The 26027-nt window shown below is 41.8% G+C and overlaps 2 protein-coding genes across 2 annotated transcripts in view; both read left to right on the top strand.

Moving 5' to 3' along the window:
• The window catches only part of LOC309558803 (cytochrome P450 2K1-like), a 112723-nt gene extending 111278 nt beyond the window's left edge, over positions 1–1445 (top strand). The window contains exon 9 of the mRNA XM_082261864.1: positions 1185–1445. Coding sequence (XP_082117990.1) covers positions 1185–1372 — 188 coding nt within the window. The 3' untranslated portion in view covers positions 1373–1445. The remainder of the gene's footprint in view (positions 1–1184) is intronic.
• LOC309558636 (uncharacterized protein) overlaps positions 1–26027 on the top strand; it is a 526969-nt gene that overhangs the window by 307854 nt on the left and 193088 nt on the right. The window lies entirely within an intron of this gene.

The raw sequence follows: 26027 nt of genomic DNA, 5'->3' as shown, positions 1-26027 counted from the left end.
CGCACAAAGTGGATTCATTATATTACGTTTTGAGTGCACTAAGTAGTAATAGGATATTGTCTAATACCTAGTTGGAAGTGCTATTAGCCTTGCACTACTGTCTGTATGTTTTTTCTACAGTTTACTTTTTAACAACAAATTATATTTTTGAATAAAATTGATGTATTCTCATATATACCTTTATTGCATATGATTTTATACCCAAGGTACCTAGACAATCGAACATACATACCTTCCCCTTTCCCCTTTTTATTACCTGGAGACTACTTTATTTGGGGAAATAGTCTTCTGCTTCCCATCAATCACTTCAATACTCACACTAGTGGGGTTGCAGTACACCCAATTTGGAAGGGGTCAAACAACCCCAAAGTCAGGCCTGCAGAATTAATTTTTGTCTCTACGCCAATATACAGTAGGTCACTTTTAATGCTTGTCTGGGTGGTTTTTCTGACAATCCTGTGCTGGGAAAGCGCATTGATTTTGATGAAGGATATGAGTGAGTAAACAAGCCCAAAAAACTGTTATTGAACACTGTTAAAGAAAGCTTAGAGAAATACATGAGGAATACATGTATACATTGTAACATATTTTGTGTCACTAACAATGGCCACTTCATCAGGAAGGTGTGAATAAATAACAGCCATACATGGATTGAAATTTGGTCTTTTCAGCAAGGACTCCCTGAATTGCAATTCATGTATGGGCAGGCTAGCTGTTCTTAAGTTGATCTATCATTTGACGTGTGTACAACCAGCCTTTCAGGTTTTTCCTGAAAGATTAGTGCCGCTGCCTATAGTTGGCAACACTGATCATTGTATTCTGACTGTGGGGAAGTCTCTCTGCTGTCAGAATACAATATCACAGCAGGAGGATTCCCTCATCCACATTGAATGTGTGGATGAGTAAATCGAGGCATTTTCTTTCAACCAACCAACTGGTTTATTAAAAAAATACGCATAGGGCATGAGCTGCCTTAGAATGATCCATTCTGTAGTTTTCAGTGTGATTTGAGCACCTGCTAGGAATCCAGCACATCACAGTTGGGTCTTTGGGAGTACATCTCCCTTGGCATCAGGCTTACCTCTACCACACCATTCTACCCAAATATTTATTTATAATTCTTTTATTTCTATACTGCATAACAGTATACATTGTGTCACACTGAGTTGACTTTGTTCCTCCAGGAAGAAGAGCGTGTGTTGGAGAAAGTTTAGCCAAAATGGAACTTTTCCTGTTTTTTACTGGCCTTCTGCAAACCTTCACTTTCTACCCACCGCCAGGAGTCTCCAGAGAGGATATAAGCCTCAAGCCTGGGATTGGATTCCTTTTATTCCCTTTGCCGCACTTAGTATGTGCAAAGCTCAACTACTAGTCAAAATCCACAGCTAAATGAAAAGCAATGGTCCTAAATTCCCTCAAGAATGGATTAAAGATTTCCTTGAAGGGAATGTGCAGTCATTCCATTGTTTCTTTTTTTATAATCCTGTAGATGATGTATGATGTATGATACATAATATTGTTGAAATGTTTAGAAAAGCCCGGTTTTTATGTGTAATTTTGGGGTAAACATGTATATGGAATCAGTTCTATTTGATCAGTATATACTATATGTAGGCCATGTTTCAATTTTTTTTAGTTTAATACTTTTTACTGTTACTTCTCATGATGCAAGTCTGTGGTCTCATGACCCACTGAAAACAATGCAGTATATATATTTTTTCTTAAACATGTAACAAAAATACCTCCCCAGTTGAATGATCTGGATGACATTTGCCAATTGCGCAAGTATCAAATGCAAGTAAGTGAACACAATGTCATTTGAACTTTTAGTGAACGCAATCCTGTGAAAAAGTTGGCTTTGTGCTAATCTGTGCCCTCATCAAGGTGACCTAATCTTATCCTAATGTTATGCTAACAATTTATGCAAACCGTGTTTTTCTTCCCCATGCATCAAAATGTAGCTATGAAAGGGAATTAAATCTCTCCTAAAGTAAAACACATAGAGTATGTTCATTTTTAGCTTTACCTGTTGCTATGCTACATAAAATTTACACTAATGTGATATCATTTTAATCAGCAATTGATTGTTGAATATATTTTGCAGTAATTATATGGGGATGTGCAAATTATGTAAATGTTGTGTTGGTGGGGAAATACATTTTTCCATGTATTTTTTTCTATGTATTTCCAATAAAAACAATAAAAGTATATGTATACAAATTTGGTGCTACAATAACGTCTTATCTACCCCTAAAAAACAAATCCATAGTATGTTATGGTAGACTACAAACACTAAAAGGTCAGCTGAAATAAATTAAAATGCCATGCGATTAAGAGAGATTTGTGGAGAAAAAGGCATAACTTAACTCACCCCCCTTGCTTCTTTGCTGGCACTGTCATCTTCACTTGGCCTTCTACTGAATTTTGGAATCTTGTAAAATTAAATAGTCTTACCAAATCTACTTGAAGTTAAACACTGCAACGATCTGACAAAATCTGCAAAAATACCTGAAAATACACAATACCCTTTAATTATAGTAGTATTAGTAAAAGTATAGCAATCATAAGTAATATCCCTGTTTCCTGATAGGTACATATCCCTCATCTTGTTAGCTCAGTTGGTGCCAAGGAAATGCAGGCATTGCTATAGGGGAATACTAACGCACAATAATAACCGAAAAGGAACAGGTCTGATTCAGTTGCTGAACACGTAACTCCATATAAAGTCTGTCTTGTTGGAGGATTCTCTAGGCAAGCCTAATAGACATACCAATGCACCACCAATATGTGTCATCCCTTGTAATTGACACTTATGTGCTCTCCACATAGTAGCCTAAAAAAGTTACAAACCACATCTGATATGCGGTCTTGTGCAATCAGAGTGCAGTACCATAACTGTGCTTTGGAAACCTTGCTTTCTTTGTTGTCCATCACAAAGGGGAACCCCGCCTCAGATTGCATAAGAATAGCAGACTTTGAGACAGCTATGGGGTTTAGCAGCACAGTGGCTTCTGCATTATCTGGCTGTTTAATGATTTATTTAGACAGCTCTGACTTTTTTTTTTTTTAACAATGTCAATAGTCTATGCGTAATTTTACACATAACAGTCTCTCGGGCACAGCTTATAATCAGCTAAAACACACTATTAGTCATGATAGAAATATGACAAAAGCACATTTCCAACACTACGGAACTTGGCATAGCGTTGATGCGTTGTCATTTTGTCTGACACCCATTGGCTGCAAACCAAACCTCTACAAAAATTGGAAAAATAGTATCGTGCACCAGTGCCATTTGATTCTTTTCTCAAGGTAAGAGGAGTAAGGATGTAAGCAGTAAAATAGTCAGCCGTTAGCTTTAGGGAATGGTGGCCCCAGTAGGGTGCCCAATTAGAGGGTAGGTTGAGGGACAGTTGGGGGGTGAGGAAGGTGCATTAGGACTATTGGGGAAAATTGTTTTCATACTTACTGTAATTTTCCTTTCCTGGATCCTCCTCATGTCAGCCTACTGTGGGTCAGCTCTGCCCCTCTGTCCCCTCTAGGACAACATCTAACTAGCCTATAAAAGTGCGGCTGTCTCCCATAGGAAATGTTCCCTTTACAAGCCTTGCGACGAAAACCTGGGTGGGAAATCCTTGGCTGATATTACAAATTACGGTAAGTATGAAAACATTTTTTCTCATTCCTGGACCTCATCATGTCAGCCTGCTATGGGATGTAACAAGCAATGCCATTTAAGAAAGGGAGGGAAAAAAGACTTACAAAATAACTCAACCTGCTGTCTAAACCTATTTACACTAAGGATAGCCGCAGAAAAAAAACAAAAGTGCCTCAGAAGGCAGCAAGGTCAGGTCCATTCTTTAGTGGTGAATGAAAGTGTTAGCCACCCTTAGCCTGATGTTTACACACCACTTTTGCCAACCTTCTGGCCTATATGCCCAAGGAACTGCCCTAGTTTTGTGCAATGTGCTGTAATCTCTGAAGGCAGAGGAAGCCACAGAGAGCTAAGCAAAGTGAACCATCTTGACTGTTCAGGGAGAACTAACCCTTGCAAATACCGTAAAACTTCCCTAAACCTATTTGGAACACCAAGTGGTTATTCCCCTTGAAAGACCAAACTCATCCCAGGTAGGCCAAAAGGGAAGAACCAGATTGAATTCCTTTTCATATTTCCTTTCTTTCATCTTCTGGAAAGGTAGGAAGAGCAGTTTCTCAGTTCACCTGGAAAGTAATCCATGGAATGTTGGAACTTGGGAAAAAACCTAAAGAAGACATCTTTTTTTTTTTTTTTTAACAAAAAGTACATAATCCTGATACTCTCTAGATAATTAAGTATCCATTGCCACAGGATGTAGGGTTTTCAATGAGTTGAATGCCACATCGTTCTCTAACCCATTTGGTGGCATACAAGAAAATGTAAACCTGAAGGAGACAAGGAATTCCAATTCTTCCCTGATGAATTGTACAAGAAGGCTGCCACCTGTGGTGATAAGTGGAATAGTCCTTATTTCTCGATTCTACAATATGGAGCCTATTATTCCCTCTGGCAACATAAAATGATAACAGGTACCACATTTCAACCTACAGGCCATCCACTTCCAGAATTTCAATGAAAATATCAGTTTCCTGGAGTATGAAATCTTGGCAGCAAAATAGTAGAAATGGCCATCGAATCTTTGGAATCATCCTGAGAATCCGCAGAGTTTGAGGGAAGACCAACACCAGGTGGAGCTTCCACATTTTAGACAGGGCGTCCTGACCTATGGTCTGAGAGTTCCAGAATCTGGAAAAATAGAAAGGACACTGGAAATTCTCTGCTGACCCTATCCGACTTATGGGATGGGCATCGTTACCTGAAGTTTGAAGAAGAACGGCACCTTTTCCAGGTTGAGAGTCAATTCATAGGAATCTATGAATTTTCTGGGCAATCAGACTGGTAAAACTCTCTGACCCTGGAAGATACAACAACCTCCAAGAGGAAACTTGCACTCAGGACAAAGGAAACAATTCAGCACAATATACTCTAGAATGGCAGACTCCTGGCTCCCTCTTGGTGGGCTAAGCAAGCCACCATGGTCCTGTTGTCTGAAAATCACCACCTGACCTCCTAAAAGAGACCAAATTGTTTTTAGAACATATTGGACTGTCTCTGGTTTTAACAGACTTAAACTGAGTTTGAGCCCTGCCATCTCCGATCCTTGGCATAAAGACCCACACATTGAGCACCCCAGTCCCAAGGACTGGCAAATGTAGACACTAGTTTGGAGTGGAAAGATGGAGATTAAAAAAACACAAAACTGTCAACCAAACTTTTCTTCCTATCTTCATCTAAAAGAAAAGGAGATGAAACCTATACTCCAGAGATGAACCCCAGCAATAGGCAAGTAGTTATTTATTCCAAGACTGAGTAACCCTGTCTAACAAAGAACCAAAGGCGTGTACATTGCTTGAGTGCCCAGGAATTGCCCCATCTGACACTACCCTAGGTCGCAGGCCTGTCATACAAAGGAGCAGAACCCGGTGGCTTCTGGTTCTGAAAAATTTAAATTGAGACCAGAAAGAAAGAGAGCTATCAGTGATTAAAGAGCCTCTGTCCTGAGCTGTGTGCAGGAATATGCAGAACAGTGCCAAACAGTGCCTTTTACTCCAGTTTTCTCTACACGTATAGATGTTTGGGAAGAAAGACTCTTTGACAAATCCTGTGCCAAATTACGCTTAGTTCGTGTATATCACAAGGGTCACCCTGAAAAGGCTGTAAGACTGTATACTATTCCAGATGATCAGAGTAACAGATCTCTTGCAAAGGAACTTTTGAGGCACATGTTACAATAAAATACAAATACTTTATTTAGAATCAACACTCATCAAGTTACATCAGATTTATTCTGGAGTTAATTTACAATACAAAAATTAAATAAAATAGTGACAGAGTGATGCAGTATATCAGAAAATACTGATTTATTGTATCCCAATGCTTTTTATGGACTTAATCCACTTCCTCAGGAGCCATCAGTATACTTAGTCACAGCCATCTAAACAAAAATAATCATAATTATTGGACAGTTCGTCATCCTGCTGTATACAATAAAGTGACAATCCCAGACTAGGTAGGCAATAGGAACAAGATAGGGACATGAGAAGGGACCAACCAAGGGGCAAGCAGTGTCTAGAACACACCACACCCCCACCTATCCACTCGTACAGGATACCAAACAACACTACTAACTAGAACAGGGGTGGGCAAACCTTTTGACTCGAGGGCCGCAATGGGTTCATATATTGGACCCGGGGGCTGGACCAAGAGTAGATGGCAAAAAACGCTGTAAAAAATTGCGTGACTTTGAGGTCACAAAAGTGTGAAAGGGGCCTTCAGTAATTAAGGTATAGTGTGCCCCCTTTCAATGCAGAGTGACCAGCATGCCCCCTTTCAATGCAGTGACCAGCGTGCCCACTTTCAATGCAGAGAGACCAGTGTGTCCCCTTTCAATGCAGAGAGACTAGCGTGCCCCCTTTCAATGCACAGTGATCAGCGTGCCCCCTTTCAATGCACAGTGACCAGCGTGCCCCCTTCAATGCAGTGACCAGCATGCCCCCTTTCAATGCACAGTGACCAGTGTGCCCCCTTCAAAACAGTGACCAGCGTGCCCCCTTCAATGCAGTGACCAGCGTGCCCCCTTCAATGCAGTGACCAGCATGCCCCCTTTCAATGCACAGTGACTAGTGTGCCCCCTTCAAAACAGTGACCAGCGTGCCCCCTTCAATGCAGTGACCAGCGTGCCCCCTTTCAATGCAGTGACCAGCGTGCCCCCTTTCAATGCAGAGACCATCGTGCGTGCCCCCTTTTAATGCAGAGACCTACGTGCGTGCCCCCTTCAATGCAGAGACCATCGCGCATGCCCCCTTTCAATGCAGAGACCAGCTTGCCCCCTTCAATGCAGAGACCAGCGTGCATGCCCCCTTCAATGCAGAGACCAGCGTGCGTGCCCCCTTCAATGCAGAGACCAGCGTGCGTGCCCCCTTCAATGCAGAGACCAGCGTGCATGCCCCCTTCAATGCAGAGACCAGCGTGCATGCCCCCTTCAATGCAGAGACCAGCGTGCGTGCCCACTTCAATGCAGTGTGCCCCCTCCCAAGACCAGTGCACTTACCTGCAGCAGCAGCAGCGACGTCTCCTCGAGTCCTCCTGCCTCCTCCTCGGCCAATGGCATGTGGTTTGCCTTGCGACCAATCAGGAAGCGGGTATTAGACCCACTTTCTGATTGGCCAGGAGGAGGATCCGTGTGACAATAGCAAATTTTCATTTGCTATTGTCACACAGTGGGTGGTCTCGGGGCGCACTGCTCTGCTCCCCGGGTCCACCCTTTGCCGAAGCCTAGGACCGGCCGCCACTGTAAATAAATTAATTATCTAGCGCTCCGTGGGCCGGATTAAAAGGTCCACCGGGCCGTGTATGGCCCACAGGCCGTAGTTTGCCCATTCTTGATCTAGAAGGTGCCCTATACATACTGTAGGAAAAAAAATCCCATAAGACCTAATGCCAGTTACTAAAATATGAGGATAACAAAACAAAAAAGGGTCATAAACCATATATACTGTACCTTAATAGAACTGATATGTTGCCTTCCAAACATCCAAAAGTCACCCAGTAGGGAGAAGTTTAATAAAATACTGAAAACTGCCAGAAATAGTACTCTAGAAAAAGAGGAATCATTCAGTACTTAATCCTCATTCATTATGGCATATTCATTAAGGGGTGTAGATGTATTCCTTAAACTAGTATCTGTAATATTCAAAAGAGCAGTCTATCAGTGCCTGCTGTTCCTAAATTTATAAGAGCTAAGAGCAAGGGGTACTAAGGAGTTTCCAATGCTTGAGGACAGGTCCTCCTCCACACAGACCTCTCTCCCTACAGTAGATTAAACCACAATATATACATCACTCCTTATACAGTATATTAGAGGGGGGGTCCCTATTTTAGATTATTCAAACCATTTAGCTACCTTAATTATGACCCAGATTTGAAAATAGCAATGCTGCTAAAACCCTGGAAGTCAATATGCCTTTTATTATTCACTTCTCGTGGTTGTAGCATCTGTTCCTCCCCAGGACAATATTAAATCCACTATAATGTAAATCCATATAGAAACCCTTTGTATAAAGCCAGAACTGACAGTCTCACTCAAGGAATATTGTAAGTCTGATAAATTCCTTCCTTCTGACACAAACAGCCTTCCGACAGCACCGCCAGGCATCCGGCCGAAGTAAGGAGACCCTTTAGATGTAGGTCAGATCCCGCACTAATAAGGCCCCACTAATTGGCCCCAGGTGGCAAATAATCACCTGTAATGTCTGCCAGCGTCCGGGCGACTCCAAGATGGCCACTGCTGCCTCAAAAGAGCAGCCGCACATGTGCGTGCATATGCTCGTAGAGAACCTGGGCAAAGGTGCAAGTCCTCCCTGGGAAATAGCTGGCACTCTCTCCCCCCATTTACAAGTTGGCATACGATGGGGTAAAACATGTCCCCATCGGAATGCCCTGCACTTGGAGGCAGTGGGAGCCAGCATAAACAAAAACTTTGCTATGAAAAATGTGATCAAACAGTGCTAGAATGAACTCATTTATTGGTTGTCAGGCTACATCGATTTCAGAAAGAAAAGAGCCTACCATTTCTAAGCTGTGGGCAGGTGGAATGCTTAAAAACAGTGCCTCCACATCCACCGTGACTAAATAGGTTTCCTTGGGTAGGACAATAGCCTCCAGCACAAGCAGGAGGTCCAGGGTGTCTTTAATATAAGATGGTAGCCTCATTACATGTGGCAACAGAAAAAAAAATTGATAAAACGACTAGCCAGTTTCTGCATACACTCAAACCCTTGAAATAATAGGGGGTCCCAGAGGGTCTACTCTATTCTTGTGGACTCTAGGTAAGGCATAAAACACAGGAACATGTTTTTGGATGTTTAACTACTAAGTATTTAAATGTCTCTTTTTAAATAACCCTAGTGTTGTAAGCCTTACAAGCTATTAAACTTTAACTTAAGAGTCTCAAAAGTGTCTTCAGAGACAGGTTTTTACTAGTTTCTATTCTGTTCTACACCTTCTGTCATAGTGGTTTTGGTCCATCACTACCACATTCCCGCCCTTGTTGGCCGGCTTGATAGTGATGGAGGGATTCCTACTCAACCTATTTATAGCTTCCAATTGACCTGTTTTTACATTTAACCTCTCCAAAGGAGTAGGATTTATAGCTTCAATTTCCTTTAACATTTGTGTAAGAAAGGCCCAGATGCATAGCAATGATTTTAATGATAGAAACTTATTAGACTTAGGTTTAAACCACCCCCGGTCTGTATCTTCCACCTGTCCATCCTCCTGAACTACAGCCACCTCTAAGTTCCCCTCATCAGATTCTTCCTTTCCTTCGTTTTCAGTTAAAAACTGTAAAAGGTCATGTAAAGCCATAAAATCTGCCATCATGTAGTTCGTAAAAACAAATCTGTCTCACGTTTCTCCTCTTTTTTATGAATACAATCTTTTTACGAATATGGTCTTTGTCATACAAATATTTAAATGTACATTTTTTGGCAAAGAGGTATAAGTCCTTCACCACAGTAAATTTTTCAGAATCTGCAGAAAGAGCATAGGAGGAAAGACTGATGACACTTCTAGTCAGAGATCCTCCTGACTACGTACTGGTCTAAAGGTCCTCCCTCCTTGGACATTAACACAGAAGTTTGGGGTATAAAAGAAATTGGATTCAAGTGGTTACTTGCTGTTTTAGGTACAGTTCCTGTATTAGGATTGGGACTTGACTTCTCCGTCTGCCCAGAAATGTTCTCTGAGCCTGTCTCCCCCACAAGTGCTCTATTTGTCTGTGAAAGTGCACCACTAGTCACTTGTGAATCTAGACTGTTTTTAGCTTTTTTAAACTTACTGTATGTTATGTGTCTCCATTGGACATATATTTAGGGGAAACTGGCTGTTTTTTTAAGACCACCACCATGCACACCAGTTTGTTTTACTTACCAGTACCACTATACTAATATGGACCACGTTGTTCACCTGAATGATTTGCGTGTTGCACATTGTAGAGTTAGCCTGTTTAAAGGAAAAGAAAGACAAGGAACAGTCAGATTCTGTTTCTATATTTATAGAATATGTAATGGTATTGTTACCCTTTATTACTCTATTAGTAAACTCATTCTATTTCCACGTATATGCAGTACCTTCACAGTAGGCTATCGAATCCTTAACTAATTTACCTACTTTTTCTGAAGAAGTGGACTAGGTCCATAAATGCGTCAGCCCATAAGAAATCAGTATTTTCTGATATGCTGCATCACTCTGTCACTATTTTATTCTATGTTTGGAGTTGTCAATTGACTCCCTAATATAGGGGACTCAATATTGTCCTAGGGAGGAACAGATGCTAGAACCACCCTGCAGTGAATTATATAAGGCACATTGACTTCCAGGGCTTTAGCAGAATCGCTATTTCCAAACCTGGGTGACAATAGAGGTAGGTTGCACTGGTTTTAATATTCTAAAATAGGGATCCCTCTGTAACATATAAGGAATTATGTACAGTATATATTGTGGTTAAATCTATTGTAGGGAGAGAGGTCTGTGTGGAAGAGGACTTGTCCTCAAGCATTGGGAACTCTCAGTCCTTTTTGCTCTTATAAATTTGGGATCAGTGGGCACTGATAGACTGCTTTTTTTATACTACAGCTGCTAATTTAAGGTCAATAAAAATGGGGGATAAACCAATACCCCTAAAATGAATGAGCCATAATGAATGATTATGAGTGACTTTTGGATGTTTGGAAGGCAACATATCAGTTCAATTAAGGCATATATGGTTTATGGCTTATTGTCTTGTTTTTTGTTATCTACATATTTTTAGTACCTGGCGTTAGACCTTATGTTTTTTTTTCCTATATATATATAAGCATCTTCTAGATGGTAGTGTTGTTGGGTATCCCTGTATGAGCAGATGAGGGGTGTGGTCTTGTCACTTCTGGCCCCCTGATTGGTCCCTGGCCGTGGTCCTTCCTTGTGCCTACCGCCCAGCCTGAGTTTGTCACTTTATTTTATAAACCAGGATGACGAATTGTTTAATAATTGTGATTATTTTTTGTTTAGATGGTTGTGGCTAAGCATACTTAGTCGGGCCACAAAAAATCTGTTATTACCAATATATTGCATCACTCTGTCACTTTTTTTTTCTGTTTGTATTGTAAATTGACTCCTGAAGAAATCTGATGTAACTTATTAAAGAATACCATTTTATGAGTGTTGATCCTAAATAAAGTATTAGTATTTTATTGTAACATGTTATGCCTCAAAAGTCCAATTTTAGTAGAGTTCTTTTTTAATCTCCGATTTTGATAATTAGCTTAGGGATGTGGCACTTTCTTTTAACTAATTGAGATCTCTTGCAAAATCAAAGCTTTTTGACCTGTTAAACAAAACAGGAGATACCTTACCATACACCCTAGTTACCTGTGCTGGCACTACAGAAGTTTCAGGCAGGAGAGCCACTGGTCTTGTAGTAGCTCCCCTGAATGGCAGTGTAGAATTACCATTGCACACTCTCATTGAGTGTGATCAGATTCTAACCAACAGAAAAGAGATTGCTACTATTGCAGCTGTATCTTACCACGGCATGGCTAAACGCATACCAGCTTTTGCCAGAAATGCTAATATTCTCCTGCTTCTTGGCAGCGACATCCTAAGGGTACACACAGCTTGCCAACAAATCAATGGGGCACATCACGCACCATATGCCTAATGTTTGGACCTAGGCATCATAGGCAATGTCTGTCTGGATAATAGCAGGAGGTTGTCCACAGTTTCTTCTTTCAAGACCCACATCCTTGCCCACATCACTACCATGTCAAAGGAAGACAGTAAAGGCATGCAACAATTCTTCCCACAAGGCGATGACAAGGCCCTTAATTTTTGGGATGATAATGTTGGCACCACAGTGTTTGGTACAGCAACTAAAGACAATAAGCTGACAGCCACCATAGAAGACAAGTTCCTAAAAACTTTGAGTAAGAAGTTTTATCAGCACAATTCCAACAACTGGGTGGCACCACTACCATTTTGTGCCTCAAGAAAGAAACTACCAAATAATGTTTAGTATGCAGAAACACAAATTACTTCTTTACAGCGCACCCTAAACAGAAAACCTGGCATGAAAAAAAACTTAGTTGACATTATGCAGAAGATGTTTTTTCAGAGATCATGCCTGCACCACATCTCAAGGATGGACAGGAATGTTGGTACATCCCAGGCTTTGGCATGTACCATCATTGCAAGCCAGATCAGAGTGGTCATTGAATCAAGTGCTCGATATGAAAGTGTTTCCCTCAATGGGCCTAATCTGAACAACAACCTTATAGAAGTTTTGCTCTGCTTTAGACAAGTATTAGTTGCTGTTTTGGCTGGTATTCAGCAAATGTTCTAGTGTTTCATCGTTCAAAAAGACACCATAAACTTTCCCAGGTTCTGATGGTATTACAATGATGTCAGCGATGAAGTCATAGACTACCAAATATTTTCAGAAACAGCCCTTTTGCTAAGCAATATATAGGCTGAGCTAGACAGCTCAAGAAAATGAAAAATAATTTAGATCTGATGCTTGTGAATTTGTGGAAAAATTATTCTTCATAGACAGGCTCAAATCTTCGCCTACAGAAAAATAAGTACTGTATTCTCTGGCGTATAAGACTACTTTTGAACCTCAAAAAAATTGCCCAAAAATGGGGGGTCGTCTTATACGCCGAGTATAATATCTCCAAGGTAACCTAAGTATAAGTATTACCGGTAGATGAAAATTAGGGGGGTCGTCTTAATTGATAATCTCAAAAGGACTCAGGATATGCTTGCCACTGCCAACCTCTGGCTTCACAAAATTGTGTCTAACAGTGACAAGGTAATGAAGGCCTTTCTTTCTGATGACCACGCTGTGTAAAGGGATTAGAGCTAGGAAGGGATCTTCCCCTTACGCAATGTTGCCATGGATTGATTTGGGATTTTAAACAAGACACATTCACATTTCAAGTATACACTTGTGACAAGCCCATGTGTATCACCTGATGCTAGTCACATCACTGGGTTCAGTGGTGGGCTGTCCCCTCTGCTGCATAAATCAGCATTCATTTTATGATTTGTAAGCGCCAATCTATGCAACATTCCATTGTGAACTCAGGCTGGGTGATGACAATTGAAGTGTGTCCATGACAACCAGGGCTAATAGGAAGTGGGTTAAACCATTCTAAACATTATTCACCTAAAAAAAGACTGGTACTGAAGCAGGGTTAAATTTATGGACAGTTTATAAAAATCTGTGATAGATAGATCTGTGATAGATCTGTGTAAATATCAGGGGCTAATATATTGTCACGCTGTGTTGACTCTTTAGGTGTAAACTGGGCAGATTACTTGTTATGGGTATTCAGGAGTTGGCGTTTGTCGGTATGGCGGTCCCACGCGGAACTGCCTAACGGCTGGCCTTTCTTGACCCAGCGACAACAGCACATAAATCCAGTATTTGGGCTCTCTTTCAGACTCCTAGTTACAAACCCGTACTAGAAAGGGCCTATCTATCCATTTATTACTTTGCAGTTCATTACCCTGCGTGTTGGTTCCAATATGGCCGCCATACTTGAGCCCTCCTGCTTTTAACCTTGTCTATCTTGACTATACAAACGAGTCTTTCTTATACATCGAATGAGGCACTGTATATTGATATATTGATATATTCTCACTCCCCTGAAGAAACGGAGCATTGTTGCCCGTGAAACATGTCGGGACTGGTCTGATGTTCATCATTGGACGCATTCATCCTTACCATTTATTTACAGCCTTATGTCTTATGTATTTGCTCCTTTTGTATTTGTATATGTCAAAAAATATATATATGTATCTATGTTACACTGTTGGTCTTTGATTTTAAAGATGTTATGTCAATAAACATTTCTAGTTTTTAATCATGTCTTTATCATTTTGAATTACCTGGTACCTTAAAAGTCCCACCAGCCCTCCCATTTCTCTTCCTACCTCCTTTTGTCTTATAGTTCTCTGTCTCATCCTTCCCCATTTCTTGTCCTTTCCAGTTCCCCTCCCCAGTCCCTCTTCTTTTACTTTCTTTTCCTTGCTTCTCCCATCCCTCTCCCTTCCCCTGCTTCCTTCCTCTCTTCTTTCCCTTCCTTTTCTATATCTTTTTCCTTTTTTTCTTTTTACCCCAGCACTTACCTGCACACCTCAGGTTTTAGCTGTCGGTTTCACCCTTTGGGATATCTTTCCCAGTATAGATTATATACAGATTAGGGATGCGGTACCTTTATTTACCATCTTGTGCTACAAACACACTCTTTATTTGTTATGGGTATTGTCAGTGTTTCCCTGTTGTGTTTATATTGTTTAAATATCGGTTGTCTTAGCCCCGGTTCACACTGAGGTGACCTGTGAGGCGACCTGGTCGCCTCACAGGTCGCCGTAGGTTGCCTCCCATAGGGAAGCTGCGGACCCGTTCTAATAGGAGCGACACAAGTCGCTCCGACTTAGAAAAAGGGTCCGGAGCTTCTTTGGGGCGACCAGGAGGCGACCGCCATAGACTTCAATGTTATGACTCGGAGGTCGGGGTGCGAAGTAGCGTCGCCCCGATGTGAACGGGGCCTTAGTTTTTAATAGGAGTTTAGTAAATTTTCAGTTTGCCAGTAAATATGTGCTCAGTCAGTAAATTTTCCATGTTTTGTCAGTAAAAATTGCTGCGGGAGGTTGGCAACACGGCACTGAAGGGTGGAGCAAGAAAATGTGGTGCCCACTGAAGAATGGTGAGGGTAAGCAGTGCTTTGAAACTTTTTTTTTTTTGTAAATTGGCTACAAGAGGAATATTGAAAATATTTTTTGCCAATCCTTAAAATCTCAAATAAACCTTGAAAATCCAAACTTTTTGTAAATTTAAATCAGAATCTTAGGAATACCAGCTAATGCTGCCATGAAGGTCCTTATTCTGATGCTTCCATTTAAATGACAACTGTGTCCCAAATGTGCTCCTGCATTGTCACCATGTCACCTGTGCCCCTCACAGAGGCTACAGGTATCCATGCTGAAATGCTTTGCACTGCACAGGCATGGTCCATGTTGTCACTATAAGAATGCCAGTCCAGAACAGCAGTACCCACCAGCAGTACCAGCCAACAGTACCTACCAGCAGTACCAGCCAGCAGTACCCACCAGCAGTACCCACCAGCAGTACCAGCCAGCAGTACCCCCCAGCAGTACCCGCCATCAGGACCCACCATCAGTACCTGCCAGCAGTACCCACTATCAGTATCTGCCAGCAGTACCAGCCAGAAGCACCTGCCAGCAGTACCCACCATCAGTACCTGCCAGCAGTACCCACCATCAGTACCTGCCAGCATTACCCGCTAACAGTACCCACCTGTAGTACCAGCCAGCAGTACCTGCCAGCATTACCCTCTAGCAGTACCTGCCAGTAGTACCAGCCAGCAGTACCCGCCAGTAGTACCACCCAACAGTACCCACCAGCAGTACCAGCCAGCAGTACCCACCATCAGTATCTGCCAGCAGTAACTGCCAGCAGTACTAGCCAGCAGTACCCACCAGCAGTACCTGCCAGGAGTACCCACCAGCAGTACCCGCCAGCAGTACCTGCCAGGAGTACCCACCAGCAGTACTCACCAGCAGTACCAGCCCTGGAGGACAGCCAGCAGCAGCCACCAGCTATAGTCACCTGGGGGACAGCAGCCAAGATTGAGGTCAGTTGAGGTGCAGGTAAACCACAGTACATCCATGTGAAAGCAAGCTTAGGCCCCTTTCACAAGATCGATCTGTGCATTAGCGTGTGCAAATTGTTGCAATATGATTTTTAATAACTATTTGGGTTCTGTGATAATAAAATGTCATGTCCTTGTTCATACATGTATGAACAAGGACATGGCATTTTCTGGCTGCCTAAGTCACATGTGCTAGGGGTGCAACTAGCCCCCAGCACATAATTGTAACTATCCCAGCATGTACAGTGTTTCTGACTCCTCCTAGAGTCTTCCTTTAATATCGCTAAGAAGAAGTAAACCTCTGTATACTTATTCCATATGATTTTGTCATCCTCTAGTTGTGTTAAATTGGTGTGTGTGTGTGTGTGTGTGGAGGGGGGGGGGGGGGTGCAGAGTGCCACTTTCCTAGAAATGAGTTTGCCACCTCCCTGAAATTAGTTTTTGCAGGTTGGGATGTCTGCATAGTGCTTTAGTAGACTTAAAGCAGAGGTATACTCAACTTCACCCCAGCGCTGCATTGTCCCAGATTGACCTTTCGGTTGCTGATGTCTTCAGCTTGTTTGCTTCCAGGTATTGATCTTCAGCTGTTTCAATTGGCTGGGCCCAGATAACATGACTGTTGTGCATAAAGGGGAGATCATTCATCTCAGCATTGAGGGAATTATAAAGAGAAAGTCTGATCTGCTGGATATGTCTTTCTTAGCCAGGAAAGCAGAGCAGGGATCGCTGTAGCACTGTGAGAGCGAAAGGATCCAAGACCCTGCAGACACGTGGCAGAGAATCCGGCCGCTGTCAGATGAAGACCACCCACCTGTAAAATGTCAATCAATAGCAGGAAACATTTCTGGGGGGATTTCCCCCATGGCCACATGCTGATATGATTGCAAAGAGTGCTTCCTGCTAGACTTATGCAGAACGAAAACATTTGTTTTGTTTCAAATCATTATTTAACCACTTCAGCCCCGGAAGGTTCTACCCCCTCAATGACCAGGCCATTTTTTGCGATTTGGCACTGCGTTGCTTTAACTGACAATTGCGCGGTCGTCCCCAGATACAATTGATGTCCTTTTTCCCCACTAATAGAGCTTTCGTTTGGTGGTATTTGATTACCTCTGTGGTTTTTAGTTTTTGCTCAATAAACAAAAAAATAGCGGCAATTTTGAAAAAACACCAGTATTTTCTGCTTTCTGCTATAAAACATTCCCAATAAAAAAATAAAAAAATGTATAATTTTTTTATCAGTTTAGGCCAGTTTAGGCCAAAGATGCTTCTTCATTCTTGTCTAAAAGGTGCGAACAGTGCCACCCACATAATGTAGGCCACACGGACAAGTGATCAAGTATACAACATTATTTGAAATACAAGTCAAAAAGGATTTAATATCATAGGATTTCCAGGTAACATTAGATATAAAAGAAGTATACTTCCTATTTTTCAAACAATTTTGTTTACAAACCACACATTTCCTGCAGGGATAAAATGTCTTTGTTTGGAAAACGAAGCTAGGTCTTTTTGGGGGTTCTATAATATTAGGGGACACCTGAAGTCTTAAAGAGGGGACCCCTCTAAATGTGACCATGGGTGCTTCAGGCAATATGGGGCCCAACACCTTCATTCTTTAAAACATTCCAATGTTTTCTGATTAAGTTCTTAACTAGTGATGTCGCGATCATAAAATTTAATGTTCGCGAACGGCGAACGTGAACTTCCGCAAATGTTCGCGAACCGGGGAACATTGCGAACCGCCATAGACTTCAATAGGCAGGCGAATTTTAAAACCCACAGGGACTCTTTCTGGCCACAATAGTGATGGAAAAGTTGTTTCAAGGGGACTAACGCCTGGACTGTGGCATGCCGGAGGGGGATCCATGGCAAAACTCCCATGGAAAATTACGTAGTTGACGCAGAGTCAGGTTTTAATCCATAAAGGGAATAAATCACCTAACATTCCTAAATTGTTTGGAATAACGTGCTTTAAAACATCCAGTGTGTGTATACGATCAGGTATGATGTTGTATCGATCAGGTAGTGTAAGGGTTACTCCCGCTTCACAGTGACAGACCAAACTCCCCGTTTAACGCACCGCAAACATCCGCAAACAGACCAGAACCAACCAAAATGGGACAGGAACTGGGCTTTAAGGGTTAGGGTTAGGGTTAGGTTTAGTGTTAGGGGATAGGGTTAGGGTTATGGTGAGATACTTAGGGTTAGAGTTAGTAACCCTACCCCTACGCCTCTAACCCTAAGCACTAAAAATAACCCTAACCCTAGCCCTAACCCTAACCCTAGCCCCAACCCTAATTCTATTTTTTTTTCTGGTTCTGGACATGCTACAGAGCTGAAACTTCACAGGTACACGTTTTAGACCCCCCAGACACCAAATCACACAAAAAAAAAGTTCTTAAAAATTGTCATTTTTGATAGAGAACTATAGCACAATTTTTATCATTCAGCTGAAGGATAAAGCTATTCAGCGACTCCATGTCGCCATTCCAAAGGAGAAGGACGTCCTCTATATACCTCCTCCAAAGCACTAGCTTAGATCTGTGCTGGCCATAGAGGACGTCTTCCTATTCTATTGTTTTTTTCTGTTCTATTCTATTATACTTTTTTATTTTCCATTTTATTTTATTCTATTCTTTTCTATTCTATTCCTTTATTTTATATTCTTTTTTAATCTTTTCTTGTTTTCCAATTCATTTTCCAATTTGATTCAAATTTCAGACGAGTTTTGTTTTGTTATTTCTGATTAATTTCAATTTGTTATTATTTTTATTATTATTTGTAAATTCAAACACACCTGACTTTTCAAATAATTAAAAAATTTGTCCGAATTTATATTCAGAACAAATCGAATTGCAAATATCATGTCTACTTCCTGCACTTGTAGGAACTTTACCCCCTATTTCTAACATTATTTAATTTCCCTTCTTGCCATACATTTAGATTCAACATTTCTTACCAGCCGATTTCTTACCCCCTTTGAATTGCTATATAAGAAGAAAACACCACACAGGCGCCTGATCTCTTCAGTCTACCTATGTCGGTTTAGTGAACAAATTGCTAACTTGAGATTGTACTACACAGCCTGGGAAAGGGGGTTAGATCTATATTTGATGGAGGAGGACAAAGGCTCTTTAAACGTCTCTATACAAGAAATCATTTTAAGCTCAAGTCCCACTGGTACAAGATGCCCACTGTTTTACATAAAAATATCCCGGATGGTGTCAGACCATTGTTGCTGTTGTAGCCAGGAGGAGAGCACTTTACACCCTAGTCCAGTCTCCATAGCTTTCCCACTCCTTTGGCTGAGGATTTCTGTTCTTGTACCAGGTGCTGATACACCTGCCGTAGCATGGGGTGTGTGCCCTCAGTTGCTGGGTTATTCTCTGAGATGAGGGGAGTGAGTAAACCTCCTGATCAGATCAGTATATTTCCTCACTATCAGGGAACTCCTGGTGGCTCCACAGGAATGAGGACACCAAATGGCTAAGGTGTCGAATGTCTCTGACTGCCCAACTACAGAGGGGTCAAATGCCAACCTGACTAGCAGATACCCATCATAGGGGAACATCTCAACTCCAATTACCCAAATTTCCAGATCTTTCAACTTCCATAGGGGTAAGTGCTTTAGATGTTTATTATACATGTCCCTGTACAACAGAGTCACTAGTGCTCCCAGACCAAGAAGGGCCTATGTGTACCATTTACCTGGATTGGCATGATGGGAGAAGGGCCTCCTAGCTTGCTAGGCATCTTGCTTGAAGAAACTTGGGGTGTAGATCCAGTAGTGTGTACTTGAGCTACCTTCTTGGCTCGCTAATGCCTTTGTAGACATCTTGGAAAGCCAGCTGCTCTTTCACTGGCACCCTCTGATGTTTCCCACCTCCTTTGCAAATCGCAGCTTCTGTAGTACCTCCAAGAATCCTTCCTCCAAGTTCTCCTCAGGAATTGCGTTTTGAAGTGTCCAGTTTGCCCACAGCTGTAAAATCTCTTTCCAGAATTGGGCAGTGCAGGACCTTAGTCTGCTTCCCCAGACTCCTTCTTTTCTAAGGACAAACCAGCCACTACCAGTTGCACATCAGTACGGAAGTCTCCACCACTTGCATAACTGTCTTATGCATCTCAAGATGAGCCTGCACCACCTGAGCCAGTAAATCCTGCATTGTTGGATTAGATGGCACTTGGGATGTGGTCTTTCTCAGCAGCTTGACACCTGATTTATTGTCATCATCCTCCGAGAAGTACTCTCCCACCTGAGCAAAACATGTGAGAACTTACTCTTTCTTGGGAGTTTGCTTCGCCATTGTGTTTAAATCTTGATTCTTTTCTTTCAACAAAGCTTCTTCCTCCCTGAATTCCTTCACCAACTGGACATGTGGGAGTGTTTCTGGAGCCTTTCTAGAGAAACCATGACACGGTTTAAATTTCATGGGACTATCCCTTTATTCTGGATTATCTGGTGCACAATCTTGTCCACTGAAATGATGTAGTCAAACAGCTTCTCCCCTCTGTTTTGATAGGTGTTCAGACTTCAAACCTCAAGCTATCCCAAACACAGCATACAGTGATTTTTTGTTAAAGCTATACAGTCCTGTTTCCCGACTTTATGTTGCGAACCACTTCTGCGGCCAGTACCCTCAGACTTTCACTGATTATTTGATTCTTTAGGACATCCCACTCCTCCTTTGCTTGACAGGCTTGATCCATCCATGTTTCAAAGTTCTCCTCGTCGCTTCCTATACCCATGGTTACCAGGAGCAGAAGAATTCTTCTCAAAGCTTTCCACCTGCTTTCCAACATCTATGAAGAAACAAAAAAAGGGGGAATCTAAGGGCTGACTACCTCCGGCTCTGGTGACTTGTTAAAGGTTGCAGGTGGATTAGCCATACCACAACATCACCAGCAAGGTGCACACTCTCGTCCTGAAAGCAGACTGGAATTTCTTTCTTCCATTTGTTCAGTACATAAATGTGAGAGGCAGGTTGATCCGCCTCCATGTCCAGTACAAACACTCGCTGATCTGGAGCTAACGCTGTCACCGCTTGGTGGATCTGTTCTTTTGTCCAGGCATCTCTGGGGATCTCAGCCACTGTGCTCAACTTCACTCAGTCATTTTGTCCTTTACAGCACTCGGTAACACAAATAGGATCCATGTTGATGGACTGGCTCATTGTCTCTGTTGTACACTCACAGAAGAGGCAAATCCCGGACAAGCCCCCCACGGGTGGCACTTACCCCTGAAGCAGAAGCTGATTTCTGGTTCCCTGTTTCTGTGTCCATGACTCTGCAAATAGCATTATACACACTGACACACCTGGCTGAGTGGGAATAATTAATGCCAAAGTATAGGCAACACCCAAATGGTAAAAGGAGTACAAAACAGTAGCAACAATACAGAAAAAATATATATATATGTACAGTGTCTCACAAAAGTCAGTACACCCCTCACATTTTTGTAAATATTTTATTATATCTTTTTATGTGACAACACTTAAAGGTTTGGGGGGGCATTCATTGCTCCACCTATACCTATGGGATTGTGACAGACCAATCAACAACAGAACAAGTTGGTATTATATGCTCATTTGCATATTTAAATCTGATTGGTTCTTTTTAAGACAACAGTAATAACGGTTTTTACATGTTTTTGAAGCTTATCTAAGTAATAACTGTGTCAGCAGTTAATCTAACGGCGGGGACAGAAGAGGAAGGTTGTCCCATCTGTTTCTCCCTGCATTGTAGAGCCTTGCTGCTGAGGAGCTGCCGTTTTGACTCCATCCTCTGTGCCTGAACTGAGCTCCGTGGTAGCTGCTGATTCACTGTTCGTGACTCCCCTGCCTCTGCCTGCACTTCACCTGGTTACTGACCTTCAACATGATGCAGTCCCTGCTTCAATCGGTCCTGGAGAGGGCGAGCTCCGCCGAAGGTGAAGCCTGGATCCACCGCTGTCTCGCCATGCCGGACTGCCCTGTCCCTTCGGGTGAAGACGCCAGGATGTTTGCGGCCCCCTCCTCCTCTGCTGGGTTCCGTGGTGGACTTCCTCCTCTTCCTGTGAATCGAGTTGTGAGTCGCCACCTTCCTTCCTCTGCCCGCCCCTCCCGGTCTCGGCCTTCTGCCTCACAAGATGATCGTCCTTTCCCTGTGCCTTTGCCGCCCCCCCCCCCCCCCCCGGCGACTGCGCAACACTTAAGAAATGTCACCTTGCTACAATGTAAAGTAGTGAGTGTACAGCTTGTATAACAGTGTGAATTTGCTGTATATACACAGTATATACACTAGTTGGGGGGAGTACCGCGCTTTAAAGTGCTTATTATAACATAGATTAAATCATATAAATATGTGAAAAAGTGTCTCAGTGCTATTCAATATAATGTTCACATATGTGTATCTCCATATATAAAGTAAATACAATATTCTTTCAATAAATAACTAAGTGGTAAAACATTAATTATTAAAATACATAGTACAAAACACAATATACAGTGACATAAAGATAGTGTATAAATATAAAGTCCGTGACCTTTTAAAATACAATAAAGTGCTCTTAATTAGGTGGTTTCAAAAAATAAAGTGCTGAAGTGTCCTTTAAATAAATATAAATATAAATATGTAGTGATCAACCAGATCTTCTTATTCAAATATGGCATGCAGGTGTTCTTTCGTGCTGTGCCCACTAGGTGTCCTAAGCGCTCACCTCAATGCTTTATAAACAGAGCCTTAAGTAGTGTGTCTCAATATGCTCCTCCTTCCTCCTTATTGGCTTATAGATACCATTATAACTCCTCGGTTTTTCTCCCTTATTCACACCTCTATACTCCAGGGGGTATGTACGGTCCTTTATGTCTCCAAAAAATCAGATCAGGCCAAACATAGTGAAGTACGTTCCATGTATTTTATTAAATTAATAAGAGTAACACTCACAATATATTCCGTCTTGTTCACAGCATAACGTACATTCCTTCGCCGATACGTCACTTCCGGTTAGCTATCCTACGCGTTACGCTGCGTACCCACGCAGCTTCTTCCAGGGATCCCTGGAAGAAGCTGCGTGGATACGCAGCGTAACGCGTAGGATAGCTAACCGGAAGTGACGTATCGGCGAAGGAATGTACGTTATGCTGTGAACAAGACGGAATATATTGTGAGTGTTACTCTTATTAATTTAATAAAATACATGGAACGTACTTCACTATGTTTGGCCTGATCTGATTTTTTGGAGACATAAAGGACCGTACATACCCCCTGGAGTATAGAGGTGTGAATAAGGGAGAAAAACCGAGGAGTTATAATGGTATCTATAAGCCAATAAGGAGGAAGGAGGAGCATATTGAGACACACTACTTAAGGCTCTGTTTATAAAGCATTGAGGTGAGCGCTTAGGACACCTAGTGGGCACAGCACGAAAGAACACCTGCATGCCATATTTGAATAAGAAGATCTGGTTGATCACTACATATTTATATTTATATTTATTTAAAGGACACTTCAGCACTTTATTTTTTGAAACCACCTAATTAAGAGCACTTTATTGTATTTTAAAAGGTCACTGACTTTATATTTATACACTATCTTTATGTCACTGTATATTGTGTTTTGTACTATGTATTTTAATAATTAATGTTTTACCACTTAGTTATTTATTGAAAGAATATTGTATTTACTTTATATATGGAGATACACATATGTGAACATTATATTGAATAGCACTGAGACACTTTTTCACATATTTATATGATTTAATCTATGTTATAATAAGCACTTTAAAGCGCGGTACTCCCCCCAACTAGATTTATCTGTATTGTGTAGGTTACCAATTTTAGTACCTGCGGCATTAAAGGTGACAGATTTTGTACTATAATAGAGAGACAGCGCGAGAATTTCACCAACCTTTGTATACACAGTATATACACTGATCAGCCATAACCTGTCGAGGCATGAACCCCACTTGACCTCTGAAGGTATGCTTTGGTATCTGGCACCAAGCCATCAGTAGCAGATCCTTTAAGTCTTGTAAGTTGCGAGATGGGGCCCCCATGGGTCAGACGTGTTTTTCCAGCATATCCTACAGATGCTTGATTGGTGATTGGATTGCTTTCTTGAGAATTTGGAGACCAAGTCAAAACTCATTGCTATGTTTCTTAAACCATTCTTGAATTCATCAGATCAGGCTGCCTTCTTCCAGTGTCCTGTTTCCCAGTTCTGATTCTCTTGTGCCCGTTGATGGTGCTTTAGGCTGTGGATATGGTTCAGCATGGGCGCCCTGACTGATCTGAGTTACGCAGCTTCATATGCAACAAACTGCGATGCATTATGTGTTCTGACACCTCTCTATCAGAACCAGCATTAGCTTTTCCAGCAGTTTTAGTTGCAGTAGTTCTTCTATTTGATTGCACTACATTGGCCAGCCTTTGCTCCCCCCATGCATCAATAAGCCATGGCAAACCATGACCCTGTCACCGCTTCACCAGGTTTCCTTCCTTAGACCATACAAAGATGGCAACCCTCTGTGTTCAGCGAATGGGCCCGTGCTTAGTTTAATAGGATTAAAAATAGGGGTAACTGTAGATAGACATTTGTTTTTTTGCTTTGACTTGGGTGAGTAAAACATTACTAAATGATTTGAAACACAGGAGGAGAAAGCAAAACATGTTGTAAAAGTGATACCTTTTACTAGCAAACTAAAATGAATCAAAAGGCAAAACATTTAGAATTATTTAATCTTGCAAACCGGAAAAATCCCATAAGAAATACAGTTTCGGAGTTGCTCTGACCCAGTCATCTAGCCATTACAATTTGGTCCTTGTCAAAGTTGCTCAAAACCTTATGCTTGCCCGTTTTTTCCTGCTTTAAACACATCAACTTCATGGCAACATATTCACTCGCTGCCTTATATATTACACCTACAGTACTTTCAGATGCCAATGTAATGAGATAATCTATGTTATTCACATTACCTGTCAGTGGTCATAATGTTGTGGCTGATTGCTTTATATTAAATAGAAGAACAGTAATAAAGAAAGGGAATATACCTTAAATAAATACTCTACTGGTATAGACAGCAGTTCCTGCTAAACCCTACAATAGGGGAATCCTAAGCTGATGCAGGTGCTAACAATATGTTACTTGCAGGTAGCATTGTTCCTTTAAGAGCTGATACAGGCGCTGACACTATGTTGCTTATAAAACTCTTTTTGATCAAAATGTTTGGTTTTGGTCAGCAGATGATCTTCCTTTACTCACTCTGTGAAGTTAATCTGGTCAGTTTCCATGACATCCTTCCTCATTGTTAAGCAGCAGGTTCCACCAACATTTGTGGACCTCTCGTAGGTCCTAAGCTGTCTGTCGCTGTGCTTCTATGGCTTTTAGCTGCAGCAGTGAGCAGTCTGCCAACAGCCAACTGTGCTTGCAGTTCTCCCTCAATAGCCTCTGCATTCCTTCTTCCCAGCAAAGGAAACAACCAAGAACAACAACAATCTCTTTGACCAAATGTCTCCTGGGATTATCAGTCCCCTATATCCATCTTCTCAATCCAGTGCATTCTATGTGAGACTATACCTTCCACAATCCTAGCATCCCATTGGTAATGGGCAGGTTTAACACTGGCTGCACAGTTTTATAAGAATAGTCTCATCCCATGCTGTGTTTGTGTAAAGTCTATTATGAACCCAAGTAAGGGGAGCAACAGAACAGCAGACACAGTGAAACTGCAGCTGCTGGCTGAGCTACAGTTTGATATCTAGACCAGCCTTTTTCAACCAGGTTGCCTTCAGGTTTCTTCAGGGGTGTCTTGATAAAATGCCTAAAAATTGCTCTAAAATTGTATATAAGCCAGTGGGTGGATCAAGCCTACCCTTTAGATACACAAAGCTACAGGTTTTCATTGTGTACTCCTCCAAACAAAAATTTCAGCCAAGCGCTCACTCGACAGAGGAAGACTGGCGTGCTGCTCTCCTCAGGCAGGGAACTCCAAAACGGGTGCATGAAAGAAAGGAAAAGGAGGCGCAAACACCTAGTGCATTACCCGTGGTACTGTTTAAAATAATTTAATAAGATGCTGAATGCATACTCACAATCATGAAGAATAGAAATCGTGTTACAAATTCCCGTCACACGTATGTTGGAACATGTCCTGGAAATTGCGACCACTAACGCGTTTCGGGAGTCAAGCTCCCTTCCTCAGAGCTCTGAGGCCCTCCTACCGCATCTTGTTG

This window comes from Pelophylax lessonae (genome assembly GCF_965119305.1).
Source record: "Pelophylax lessonae genome assembly, chromosome: 6".
In the NCBI taxonomy this organism is placed as follows: domain Eukaryota; kingdom Metazoa; phylum Chordata; class Amphibia; order Anura; family Ranidae; genus Pelophylax; species Pelophylax lessonae.
Note: the sequence above shows the minus strand (reverse complement) of the source record. Positions and strands in the feature narration are given on the sequence as shown.